The sequence below is a fragment of the Sceloporus undulatus genome, chromosome 7 (assembly GCF_019175285.1).
Source record: "Sceloporus undulatus isolate JIND9_A2432 ecotype Alabama chromosome 7, SceUnd_v1.1, whole genome shotgun sequence".
NCBI lineage: Eukaryota > Metazoa > Chordata > Lepidosauria > Squamata > Phrynosomatidae > Sceloporus > Sceloporus undulatus.
The window spans coordinates 42,618,088-42,632,258 of NC_056528.1; the positions used below are offsets into that span (position 1 = coordinate 42,618,088).

Sequence of the window (14,171 nt, forward strand, 5' to 3'; positions counted from 1 at the left end):
GAGGGCCTCATGTGATGCAGTGATTTCCTGCGTGTTTCCTGGCCCCGGGTGGTGCTTCATGTCCTTGCCTGCCATCTCTGGGGCTGTCTTGCTTTCACCCTGGCTGGCAATACATTGCTCGTCTCTGGAGGGAGCACCATGCTGCGGCGGAAGCCATCCAATGTTAGCGAGAAAGATCCACCACAAAAGAGGAAGGTAAGTATGCACCACTTCTTGGTCATACTACATTGGGAGAGATGGACTCAAACATACCCAACCCATGTCAGTTTCATGGAGGTAAGATGTTTTTAGGGATACCCCAGTAAAGCAGGATTAAGGTTAAGAGGCATGCTCAAGGTCAGATTGCAGCTTTTGAAGAAGAATGCCAAAAGTTAATACTGCAAACTTGCATATCCACCAACTGTCCCAAGTAATCCTCTGTGGTCCCATCTTTTTTCAGCTGCTTTTAAAATGTTGAATAGTTTCTCTCATCCTACCTTCCTCCTTTGCCCTCAGCTTACTTCAGTTGCTGCAAACTGAATGCAAAGTGCAATAGTTTGCAGTAGTAGGGAGTGAAGGAAAAGAGACAACAGAATCTTGCTCTTCCCAGTAGGCTCTGTCAAAAACAAACTGCTGCAGCCTACCCTAACTAGTGTGTTCTTCCTGATTTTTGCCATATTTGTCTGAATGCTGAAGTTACTTGACCATGTGTCTCTGTTTTCATCTCTAAAATGCTGGAAGGTTTGAATTTGGTTCATCACAGTTGCCTCCAACTGTCAAGAGGTCTGAGCAGCTGCTCTTCATTCATACAAGGCAAGCTGGCAAACTCATCCATTCTCTGGGGCAACGGCGTGATGTGGCTGTGTGTGTTCAGTTTGTAAGCTCGTGCTTTTAAACTGGGTGCAAATAATTTAGATCTACCTTTCCTAGTAGATTTATGGGTGATTTGCAATAGATCAGCAAAGATTTCTGAGTCGAAAAGATCAACAGTATTCAGTTTTACTATACAATACAACTTATATATGAAAAAAAAAAAGCTTAGGGTGACCATAGAAGTGGATTTTTGATTGTCAAGACAATGGAGTCCATTCCCTTCTGGTACTCTAACAAGTTCCTAGTGTGGAAAAGTTTTAATTTTAAGGGTGTGTAGTTTGCATCTTTGGAGCTGAATTGCTACTAAAAACAAGCAAGTTTTTCTAACAAGATTTAAGTTTATCTAACCCCTGCTTTAAGTGACTTTAATAGAGAAATTCAACAGGAACAATTTTCCTTGCTGTTGTATTCAGCAAGAAAGCTACTGCTGACAAGAGCATAGGGCAGGGGTGTGAAGCATATGGCCCACCAGATGTTGCACTGCTGCTCCCATCAGCCCTAGCCATGGGAGCTAATGAAGGGAGATTATAAGAATTTGAAGCAGCCATGTATCACACATTCTCCAGCCCTCCATAGAGCCTGTTAGTGACGGGGATGCAATGCAACCCTTTCTGTTTCCCAACATCAGAGCATGAGAGCACCAGGAAGCAAAAGTGGGACCCACATGGTCCAGCCTGAGAAGGTGAAGATAACAGCATCCTGTGCTGGATTTGTTTACTGTCCTCAGCACTAGGGTTGCATCTAAACCTGCATCCCCAATGTGAACAAATGTGTAGTATAAACAAAGCCCATCTTTCTGAGGAGACCTATTTTCCTTGGGAGTTTTTAGATGATACATATATGTGTCCTAGCAAACAGAAGATACTTTCTTCCTTGGCAGGAGATAAGGAAGATGCATTGTCTAAAAAGGTGTTTCTCATCTGAAGCTGATAATAAGCATTTATGGAACTCAAAGATACAGCCCTGTTCGTCTGTAGAATAGTATGTAGAGAGATCTTGTAGCACCTTTAAGACTAACTAAAGAAAGAAGTTGGCAGCATGAGCTTTCGTAGACCAGAGTCTACTTCCTCAGTAGACTTTGCCTTCCTCTGAATGCATCTGAGGAAGTACACTGGTTTACAAAAGCTCATGCTGCCAACTTTTCTTTAGTTAGTCTCACAGGTGCTATAAGATCTCTCTACAAGCATTTATAGCTTTAAAATATTTGTCTCTTTTTAAATTTGCTGCTCCATTCATGGAAGGCATATTTCAAACTGATTTATCCAATTGATTGATCAGTTAAATTTAGTAGCTCTTATTTTATCCCTTCTCATTTGAGGTGGGGTTTGAAGTTGCCTTCTGCCATTTCTTTGTTCTACTCCTCCTTCATGCACTCCTTTGACTTCATTGCTTTTGTCCCATGTCTGCACAAGTCCAAAAGAGCAGCATCCCTATTAAGAACTTTTTTTAGGATAGACAAACCAGTGTCTTCCAGAGGTTTTAGACTGCTATCAGCTGCAGCCAGTATAGCCAATGGTCAAGGATTGTGGCTATTATGAGAGCCAACATGGTGTAGTGTTTTCAGCACTGGACTGTGACTATGGAAATCAGGCTCTGAATCCTCATCAGCCATTGAAACATATTGGGTAATCTTGGGCAAGTCACTCTCCTTCAGCCTCAGAGAAAGGCAAAGGCAAACCCTTCTGAACAAATCTTGCCAAGAAAACCCCATGACTGGGTTGGCGTAGTGTTACCATAAGTTAGAAACACCTTGGCAGGCATGCAACAACAACAATGGATATTATAGCCTAAAGCGCTAGACTGCCTATGCCAGTGAAACCAAGTAATTCATGCTGGATTTTAAAATACTTAAATTTAGGCAACATCTTTATTATGTCCAACTAGATAATGACAAAATGGTGGACAAGCTTTTGAAACCTCCAGATCTCTTTCATCAGCCAAGATGTTGTAAAATGTCAAGGGGGGTGGTGTGGGGAAAAGGAGGGATAAAAAGACTAACCTGATGCTGGGATCATGAAGACTACATGGTCAGCTTTAGGATAGAACCGGGGAGGAAACACATATTTAAATGAAGCCAGGTTAAATGGTGTCACATGTTTCAGGCACACCAAGGATCATTGGAATAAACAGGCATATTGGTGGGAAAATTCAGCGTGCCTTGGATTTGTCTTCATCCTTAGATGAAACACGCAGTTCCATGGTAGGAGGAGAACAAAAGGAAAGAGAAACATAGCAGTTTCTGCATTAGTAAAAACAGAGATTACTAAAACGGAGATTAAGTCCAAAAGACACCAAACTGGATGGTCATAGAATCACAGAATCATAGGCCTGTTACAGACTGCCAAAATAAAGCTGCTTCGGGTCTTTTTGGAGGTATGCTATTTAAATGATACATGGGTCCTAAGAATCCAGAAGCTGCACCAAAGCTGCACTCCAGTGCTTAGGAATGGAGTGTGGTTTTGGTGCGACCTCCGGACTCTTAGGACCCATGTATCATTTAAATAGCATACCTCCAAAGAGACCCGAAGCAGCTTTATTTTGGCAGTCTGTAACAGGCCATAGTGTTGCCTAATATGTAGAGATAAGAAACCCTCAGAAGGGAAAGCCCTGCTGACAATTTGCTGGCAATAGCCTGATTCATCAGATGCGTGCAGAAACAAGTTACAGCCCATGTGAGTTTGTGCGACGGATATTCTTTGAGGAGACGCATACCTTGTGCAGGCAGTAGCTGCTATTGTGTACTTTCATTGAGCCCTTTGCAGAGTTGCAGAAGTTGCAGCCTGACTTAGCTGAAAGTGGCTCTCAGAAGTGTAACCATTGCCTACCGCAAAGAGATGCGCATACATGTAAGCATGATGAGTTTCTGGTTCCTGTTTCCCCGCAACTAAGGGGGAAGGGGAAAGGCAGCTGCTGGCTTCTCATTTGGCCTTTGCATTGAGCAGTTGTTGTTGTGAGCTGCGAGCAGAATAAAATGGTGAACTCTGTGCCTTTGACTATAACCTGCAAATGCTGCTGCCACCTCAGGCCCCTGCTTGCTCTGCTGAATGCACCGATGTGTGCAGTCTGAGTTTACATGTATTTGCATTTCCAAACCTCAAATAAGTGCACACTGCACACTCTCTCGTTTCTACAATCTCTTTACTGAAAAGCCCGGAAGTTTCTCCCTGCCCCCAGCCTTTGCTGCTCAGCCAGGTGTTTCAGCTTCAAGGGGTGCTCTTGCTGGTGACGTGGGAAGCTAACCCACTTCCTCTGCTTTCTGCAGAGATCTAAAGTGTAGATTTTGGGCAACCTTACAAAGAGGGAGAAGCTGAAAGGAAGGCAGATAAGACGTGGTGACTGAAGATGGCAAGGTGTGTGAGCGGATGGCGCAGTTGACTTCAAATCTTAGACCTAGGATGGCCACTAATAGAACACAAAAGAAGTAGAAAATTCATAAAATTTGCATATGATGATAGGTGTACATTTAGAAATAAAATGCTAAAAAACTAAAGTGAAGTATACCTTCCTATAGGGCAGGACCTGTGACTTGTATCCCTGCTCTGTCTCTGCTCACTCTGGATAAGCAAACTTGAGCACTCCTCTCTCTCTTCTTGGAGTCTTTTTATTTAAATTGGACATGGAATAGCCAGCCCTTCAAATAAAATAGGAGTCGCACTGAGGTTTAGGGAACTGCTTCATTGCTGTTTTTCACTAGAACCCCTAAAATGTACCAGCCTGTGTCACAAGAAAAATATCCACTCAGGGAAGCAAATACACAACCACAGAATGAAGGACCTCTGAGCAATATTGTATTTTCTGGGCTAGAACTGGAACACTCACATCACTTCACTTCTTATAAAACTTACACCTTAGTCCTGTTTTCCTCAAATCTCTTTTTAAAATTTCAAAAAAAAAAGAAATTCAGGAAAGAATGGAGGCTTTGTGTTTTCTTATACTAGGGATCCAAAATCTTTGCGGATTTATCTGCAGTATCCAGAGATCAAGCAGCAAACCTTGATTTACTTACTGCCCGCTCATGAAACAGAAGACTGTAAGCCACCTTGGGTCCCTTCCTGGGAGAAAGGTGGCATAAAAATGAAAAGAAATAAATAAATAATCACACAAACACACACACAGACACAGACACCTTTTGCAGAACAGCAGTCTTTTCCATCCAAGCCAGTCTCTGAGAGCATACAACACTGACTCCTCTGTGGCATGATGTCCCAGAGAAACAAAGGACTAGAGCCCTCAGTTCTCCTAACAAAATTCACTCTTGGGAGTGAACAGATTAGTGGACTTATGCTGACAAGTGTTCCTTTATACCAGGAGTTGTACATATTTGGCTTTAGCACACTGTTGCATCCTGCTCATGGCTGTGCAACAGGTATTAATATAGTGGAAGCAGTCCTGTCCTTGTATAACTGCATCCCATGCCTCCCAACTCCAGGCAGTCTTGGATGACACACACTTTCTCAATCCATTCCAAACCGGCTTCAGAGCAGGATACAGAGTTGAAACTGCTATGTTAGTGAATGATCTCTTCCTTAACACCAACAGGGGGAGTTGGTGCTTTTGGATCTCTCAGCAACATTGAACACCATTGATCACAGCAACCTTCTGGAACGCCTGGGCAGGTTGGAAATCTGAAATGCTGTGTTGCAATGGGTTCTAGTCCTACCTCTCAGGCAGATTTCATATGGTGGTGCTTGGGGATAGCTGTTCCTCAAAAAAGGAGCCATTATGTGGCATACCACAAGATGCCATTCTATCCCCAGTGCTATTCAAAAGCTCCATGAAACCACTGGGAGAGATTATCCAGAGGCATGGAGCAGGATGCTATCAGTATGCTGATGACACCCAAATATACTTCTCCATGCCTTCAAAAACAGCTTCAGCTAAGATAGTGTGTCTCCTCTGAACGAATGCTTGGAAGAGGTAATAGGCTGGATGAAGAAAAACAAATTGAAACTGAATCCAGACAAGACAGAGGTACTTACTATCAAGAGTACTAATCTAGGGATGGAGGTGTGTCAACCAGTTATGGATGGGGAACACTACCCCTGAAATATTGTGTTCACTGTTTGGGAGCGGTCCTGGATCCTTCCCTTCAAATGTCAGCTCAGATAGATGTGATGGTCAGGAGTGCCTGTTATCAACTTAAGCCGATGTACCAATTGTGCCCCATCCTAGAACTGAAGGACCTAAAGATGGTAGTGTACACAATGGTAGCCACAAGGCTGGACTTCTGCAATGCACTATACAGTGGACTTTGTATCAAGTCCAGTAACTCCAACTGGTTCAGAAAATAGCAACCAGACTGGATGATTACAGGTGCATTCAGGAGTGATCACAGATCAATGTCTTCCTTCCAATTCTGTCACCTTGGAAGCCACACTGATCTTTTGCTTCTCCCATCAGTTGTCACTGCAGCGCTCCAGCAGCTTCAAGGATTTTGCTAAGTCCAAACCCAGTTCTCCTCTGACCACCGAAAAGCAATTCAGTCTGGAAGAGGAGGTGAGTATTTGTGAATCAGTAGTTCACAAATGGTGGAGTGGGACACTCGGAGTGTGTGCAAAATTTGCTTGGGGGGGGGTGAGACTTGGTGGCTCTGACCTCCCCACGCCCAACTTTTTAATGTGTAAAATTTAGACATATGTTGAGTTGAATATTGACTTTACTTAAGTAAAACTGTTCTAATTTGAACAATGTTATTTCATTGTTAAAATATAAATATACATGAAAGTACAAATGAAAATACGCACCTTAAATAAACATAATATGTTGGGGTGGGGCAACATCTGCATATAGATATCAAGGGGAGTCCCAAGGGTAAAAGGTTTGAGTATCACTGGCCTTAATCATACTGGTTATTCCCAAAAAGAGTAGACTCGTTAAATCAACTAAATGGTGAGTCAACATGTAATGAATCTTATTGATTCAGTAGGTCTACTCTAGTTGGGACTAACAATAAGATTCAAGCCTACACCACCATCTCTGAGCTTCCAGCTCTACCTAGGTTTAGTCACTTGTACAGCCCACCCTGGTCCAATCCACCTGTTACTGACCCTGGGCTCCATCCTGCTATTCTCCTGGGTCAGCTACATGGCCAGATTGCTGGCATCTTATTCTTCCCATCCATGTTCAGTCTTTTATCTTTCATTGCTGAAGTCAAGAGATGGCAGCTTATTCCAATATCCCTCCATCTGTTCCAAACGCCCTACAGTCCAGCTTTCCCAGCAGTGATTGCTCAGTAATGATGTTGTAATGGCACCATGGCTTGCAGGGTCAAAGGCCCTGCACTTGGTTATTAGCAGGAATGATGATGGTGTCACTTGCTATCCCACTTGGGATTCCCTTTTTCCAGAATATAGAAGTAGCCCTCACAGTTGCTGGAGGGAGGATGATATTCCCAACATCAACATATTGCTGGAGTTATCTCAGGTGTAAAACTGTGTATTTTGATTATTCCTGGTCTTGGATGGACAATTAACAGCCATTGTTTTTGCAAAAGGCCCATTTCTGGTGGAGATGAGGCTGCTAGATCATAATGATCATAACCATCAATATTATATTTTAACAGACCAAGACAGAATTACCACCAAGATAGATTTACCCCAACCCATGCCTCAGAGAGGGAACACCCACTTGTCTGTTTGAAAGGGCTCAGACTCGTTGCCTCTTTGTGCAGGTCCCTGAAAGCAACCAGGCAAACCTGACGCCCAGCAATGACGACACAGGTCGAAGCAGTAGCTCAAAGCTGGGCAAAAGATGGAGAGCTGCCATCTCTCGTACTATGAACAGGAAGATGGGCAAGGCAGCAGCCAGAGCGCTGGCAGAGCAGGTAAGGGATGAAGCTGTGTCAGCTCCTGGTTTCAGGTGGCAAGGTAGGGAAACATGCCCTCAGTCCCCATGCCCAGTCCAAATTCATCTCCCAATGTGTTTTCAGAGCAGAAGCTCTGCAGCAGTGCCCATGCAGGGGATGTGAGCTTGGCAAATGTTTGATGATGCTGACGCCTGATGCAGGCCCTGTATGAAGGCCTTGGTTCAGCATCTGATCCAAAATATGGCCAGAATTATCCCCAGGACCTGTGGTCGATCTCCTGCTTACAACTTTGGGACAACCTGGACAAGCAGTCATTCTTTAAATACTTGTCAAAAGACTGATAAAGCCAAGCCAGGGTAAATAATGGGAATAGCATTTATATTTCTACACCGCTTCATAGTGAACTAAGTAGTCTCTAAGCGGTTTACAATGTGTAAGCCAATTGCCCCCAACAAACTGTGTACTCATTTTACTGACCTATGAAAGTAGAGAAGGTTGAATCAACCCTCAGGATTGAACTCACAACCAGGACTGGCATTTAACTACTGTGCCACCAGGGCTCCTGCTAAGACCCTATATAGCATCAAAGCTTATGTATTTAATAAACAAGAGTAGAGACATTCTGATTTTTGTCAGAAAAGTACTGTATGGGAAGGGAAATTTATCTCCCTCCACCATGGTACCAACAAAACCAACCTATTAACACTGGTAAGAAAGCACCAGTGGGAAATTTCTTTCTGAGTCTAATAGCAGCCAGGACCATCTCCTATCCCTGTTATTCATGGCATGGTTGTTTATGACACGCTTAGCATGTTCTCTAAATGGACCCCCAACAACTCAGTGACACACTGTGCACTTTGCATGGCCAATAGCTCAGGCTCAGTCCCATCCTCCATGCTAACATTTCACATTAAAGGGCACCCCATTTGAAAGTACTTTTTGTCAGAGCTGCAATTGGCCTTTGCTGACTTGGCACCTTCTGGATGTAAGGGACTGCAACACACATTATTCCCTGCTAGCAGAGTGGCTAGGAATGGTTGAAGTTAATAGTCCAGCACATCCAGAGGGCACAAAGACAGTGAAGTCTGGGATGCATAATGATAGCCTATATTGCATTTTTTTTTTCAAAACAAAGCCCCCTGCAATTTCTTTGGAAAAGGGTTTTCTGTAGAACTAAGGGCAGGGTAGCGGTACAAAGCCTCATGTTTCAGGGAATCAGGGGCGAGTAATTTAGCTAAAGCAACCCTAGCAGCCTGTTGCTTTGCTCTCAGAACCAAGGAGACACTTACAGCTAATATGTTTTCCTATTGCAGGGAGGCTCTGAAAATGAGGCTGTTGCATCCTCACCTGTCAACAGCCCTACGGAAGATGAAGACCTTGTTTTTCCAGAAACAGACACTGGCAGCCCTCAGTCCTCAACTGGTGTGTCAATCCTTCTCCTCTAAAGGCTACATAGGTCCATAGAGACAAAGTCTTAAGGGACAGTACATACAGTCCCAAAGGAGCAGCATCTCGCCACCCCTTTCAGTGCTAGATAAAGGCTGCAGCAACCGCACGGCCCCAGTCCAGTAATTTGCTGGTCCAAAAAAGGCCAGCAAAATGCAGTTCCTTTTTAAAATGGCAAAAAGCCACCCTTGCTGCTGCAGCAGTGGCTTTTTGCTGATTCTTCAGCTCAGCACATCTAAACGCTGCACCAAAGAAATGGCGCAACAATGCCCGCCAAATGGTTGAGTGTATAGTGTGACGCTGGCATCGGGCAGGAATTGGTGCAGCCGGTGTGCGATCCCACACCCCCACTCCAGCTCGATGCCAGCGTTTAGTGCTGGTCTGTTTAGCCCCTAATTTACCTTTTGGACTGCAATGCCCAGATAATCCCCTTGGCAGCATGACCAGTGGGAAACTCTCAGAGTTGCAGTGCAAAAATTAACTAGGTTCTAGACCAGGGCTTTTGACCTCAAGCAGTAACTCCCAGCACAGGATGCTTCTCCCACATAGCATATCCCTTGCTTTTCTCCCTGGCATATTCATTCTGATTTGAGCTTTGCTTTCCTCCTTGGCACATTAGGTTTTTATGGACAAGGACAGTTAAAGAAGGGGGAGTATTTGGATGTATGAATCAAATCAGAAGCCTCAGCTCAGGCTTAGAATCTCAACAGAAATGAGGCCTGTATGATAAAAACAAATATTTGCATTGAGTTAGGTTTTGGAGAACTGATGGCTGTGCAGATGTTGCTAGACTATAGCTCCACATGCTCCCTTCCCCTTGGCCATGGGGGGGGGGGGAGGCACAGGAGCCATACAATATCTGGAGGGCCATAGGTTCTCCGCCACTTGCTTGACGCAACAGTAGACTACATAAGGCAAAACAAGCTGCATTATCCACAGCACTTGAGGAATTTTCTGGTTCTTCCTGACCCCTAAATATCTGCAATTTGTCCTCTGCTATCACAAAGCCAAATCAGGAGGTTGTACCTCTGACTCTTCTACTGTTCTCAGCACTGGTTGAAATTGCTGAGCCCATCAACTTCTGGGGGGTTAACAATTCCCGCCCCTGGTCAAAATGTATGAAAGATACTGTGGTGGGATTTCAATCATGTAATTTATTATGTATAAGCAGGGAGTGACATATCCAGTCCCAGACTGATGGAGAGTAACCACAACAAGAAAGGAGATGAGCCCAGCTGTCCACCATACAGCGGTCCCTTCTGTGGAAGAGCCAGAGTTCATACAGACTTTGTTCCCAGCCCATATGACAAAGACTCACTGAAACTCCAGGTGAGTAGCAATGCCACTTTGGTCCAAGGCTGCCTCCAGATGGAGAGGCCTAAGCATTACCATTCAATGGGCAGCTAGTCTGTTTCTCCCTATTTAATTGGAGGTGGAAGGTACAGTGGAAAAACACAAGTTATGATGACATCTGAACACCCTGTGAAAATCCTTAAGGCAGACAATTGCACAATCAAAGCCTCATCCAAAAGCAGAGAGAATAAAAAGCCGGTCTTGCAAAACATGTTTCTCTGGCCCCTGTGCAAAAGAGTTTTCACAGTCAAATATTCAGCAGTCCTTGTAGCATTCAAAGGACAAAGCCATGTCATCAAACATGAAATATGATAGCCCAGGGAGGAGGAACACATGGCTCTCCGGAGGTTTACATCTGGAACTTCAAGAGTCCCTCACAATTGGTCCTGCTCACTATGGCTTCTGGGAGCTGAAATCCAAAAGAACCAGACTCTTCTCCCCAGTTTAGATCCATGCAATGGGAGGGGGAGATTGAAATTAAATGTCCTTCATCACCACTTAACTGATGGTGGCTTCAGAGGATGTTTTATCATGGTGGTGTTTTGCTTTGTCCCCTGAATTTTACAGAGGCTTCTACCTTGTTTTTCCATTGCTTTGTCCATCTTTTTCTTCCATCTGAAAATCTAAGCAATTTGGGGGCTTGCAGTCCCCCCCCCTCGGCCCCCGCATATCCTTTCCAACCTCTGATTTGCCCATCTTCTACAATACCACACTCAGTTCAATACTCGTGCTACAATTACTGTGGGACCAAGTATTCAAAGTTGTATTTTATTAAGAGGCAAACAGCTGAAAGACAAACCACATAAAAAAGTAATCTTTTTGCATCTGGCCTAGAAAGGGGACATAATCCACATCATTGCAAAGCCCCCTGTGGGCACCTGGACTGGTCTTTTGAACAACAAAGTGGGCTCCTTTAAGTTCATCTATGTGGATGTCATCCCAGAAGAACAGGCACCGGCTGCAAAGAGCTGTTCACGCAGCAGGAGCAAGAGACCCAAACCCAAGACTCTACATGAACTACTGGAGCGCATCAATCTTGAGGTGAGCTTTTCCTGCCAGCTGAGGCCCCCAACATAGACATGCAAAACAGTGCTACTACTGGGGAGTGTGGGACAGTTGGCAACAGGGCACATGGTTTTGACACAGAAAGTCTGAATTTTAACCCTTGGTTGCTCCTGCAAATGATAGGAAGGCTCTCTACTTTCAAACTCTGGAAAGCCACTGTTGGTTCAGTGTACTGCTGGAGATGTCATAGAATCATAGAATCCTAGAGTTGGAAGAGACCACAAGGGCCATCCAGTCCAACCCCCTGCCATGCAGGAACTCTCAATCAAAGCATACCTGACAGATGGCCATCCAGCCTCTGTTTAAAGACTTGTAGTCCTCTAGATGTTGCTGGACTCAAATTCTCATCTACTCTAGCCAGTCTGCCAATGAGAGTACTGGAGTCATAGTTCACCCACATCTAGAGGGCAACAGCTGTATACAAGATGGAACCATAGTCTGGTTCTAGATAAGGCAAGCTTCTGTATTCTAGTACTTCCCATTAAATCCACCAATGTTCTTGGCTCTGCAAAGCTGCCCTAAATACTCAGAGCAATTGTCTGTCTACCCCAGGACCAGCAGAAAGAGGATCCATGTTAAGTGCAGGCGGGGGAAACCAAGGGTGGCCTTCCAACATCTCCAGTAAAGATGAAGGGGATGCAGGCAATGGCACAGACATGTGAACTCTCCACCCATTAGAGCCACCAACTTTGATGAGGGAGAAGGTGTGCAAGTTGTTTTGAGACAAGGCAGAAAGCAGCAGCACACTATTATACCCATGTTGTCATGCCACAATTAGTTAAGGGTTAAAGCCTTCCTGAAGCTGCTCCTTCAGATAAACAGTATTTAAACACAAAAATATGCCCCATTATTTCCACAACAGAAACTGGACATTTTCTCTACCTGAAACAAAGAAGTTCATGTCACCTTAAAAGACTAACAAATGCATTATGGCATAAGCTTTCATGTGCTAAATTTCATTTCATTATATGCATGAAATACTTTCCTCAGTTGGTAGCTGTGCATATACTGCACAGTGTATACAGTATGCAGAAAGTACGGCCCCAAACAAAGCAGAAATAGGCAACTGTGACAGGAACCTCCACAGTGGGTCACACCACTCCATTTTAAGCTAAAAAATAAAACTGGAAATGTTGGCTTATCCAACAAGTTGTTACAGTGTGTTTTAAAATAAACTGCCACTCAACTCAGCCTCCAGAAGCAGCAATTTACTTTTGAGGGGCATATTTTTTATACCAGAAAGGCAGGGGCTTGGAGAGGGGGAGCAGAGCAAGCCTGAGGGCTACATGCAGCCTACAGGCCATACTGTGTTCATCATTGCATTAAAGCTTAAAACATATGCAATGTAAGCACTGTGATATCTCACACTGATATGTAATAATAAAAGTGGTGACATTAGCATGGCTTAAGGCAGGGGTAGGCAACCTTTTTGAGCCGGGGGCTGGGTTGCTGTCCTTCAGACAACTGGGGGGCCGAAGCCAAAAAATAAATTAAATATTTTTTAAAAAAATTTAAATAAATAAATAAACCGGGACAAATGTGGGACAAAATTTTCAAATGGTGGACACTTTTTTAAAAAAAAGTGGAGGACACGCGAAAAAAATTGCTGATTTTTTAAAAAATGTTAATATAAATGCATGTTTCTGAGGCTTCTATAGACAATTGCCCCTGCGCACGAGAGGCCAAAGGCCCCAGAGGCAATTGGCGGCAGGACCGGGCTGGGGCCGGTCCCAAGGCCTTGCTGGGCCTCATCCGGCCTGCGGGCCGCAGGTTGCCTACCCCTGGCTTAAGGTATAATAAATTGGTTAGTCTTTAAGAAGCCACTGGACTTTGCTGCAATCCTTGTTGGGGTTTCTTAACAGAACACGGGACAATCGAGTATATCACCTACTGTAATTAAAAACACCCAGTCCTACCACTAGCAACTACTCACCCCCATTTCACTATAGCAGGGATGAGTAAACAAGTACTTCCAGATATCACCGAACTCTTAATCCTCATCAGCCACACTACTAGGCCAGCTGTAAAGCATGACAGGAGCAATTCAGCATCCCCACTCTCAAAGACACAGCTGACCCCTGAACATAGTGGCGGGAGTATATAATTTTATGTTCACTAGCTCCTGATACAGCAGCAGCACATGAACTTACTCATCCTACCCCAGTGTCAATCAGTCTGCCTAGTAAGTTCTGATCAGCACATTTATTTCTGTTCCTCATCTCATCTCAGGAACATGCCTCCACATTGCTACTGAATGGCTATCAGACTCTGGAGGACTTCAAGGAGCTGCAGGAGACGCACCTGAATGAACTGAATATCACTGACCCACAGCACCGTGCCAAGCTGCTTACAGCAGCAGACCTACTGCTGGATTACGACAGTAAGCACTTCAGAAATACCCAGCTGCTTTTCTTCCCTTGCGTAGTAGTACAATACCTGCTTTAGATGTAAAAGTAAACCAGGCACCTCTAGACTGGTTTAAAGAAATATGACTTCTTACAATATAGCACCTTGAGTTTTGATGGTTGTTGCCACCACTGCGTACACTCATTCCATTCTTTTTAGGAGCTGTTTGCAGTGATTTCCTGTGTTCTTCCACAGATTTTTTTAAAAACCAGAGTGTAGTTTGCTAAGGTGGTCCCATGGATCA

At 44.2% G+C, this 14,171-nt stretch overlaps 1 protein-coding gene across 2 annotated transcripts in view; it reads left to right on the forward strand.

Annotated features, from left to right (window-relative positions):
- Positions 1 to 14,171, forward strand: part of SASH3 (SAM and SH3 domain containing 3) — a 15,220-nt gene continuing 1,049 nt past the window's right edge. Inside the window, exons 1-7 of one of the 2 annotated variants that reach the window (XM_042478222.1) lie at positions 1 to 195; positions 6,253 to 6,348; positions 7,523 to 7,675; positions 8,971 to 9,079; positions 10,275 to 10,432; positions 11,291 to 11,497; positions 13,751 to 13,901. In XM_042478222.1, the coding sequence (XP_042334156.1) occupies positions 139 to 195; positions 6,253 to 6,348; positions 7,523 to 7,675; positions 8,971 to 9,079; positions 10,275 to 10,432; positions 11,291 to 11,497; positions 13,751 to 13,901 (931 nt within the window). In that variant the 5' untranslated portion in view covers positions 1 to 138. Of the gene's footprint in view, positions 196 to 233; positions 277 to 6,252; positions 6,349 to 7,522; positions 7,676 to 8,970; positions 9,080 to 10,274; positions 10,433 to 11,290; positions 11,498 to 13,750; positions 13,902 to 14,171 lie in introns of those variants that run through there. The other variant, XM_042478223.1, reaches the window with a different exon arrangement.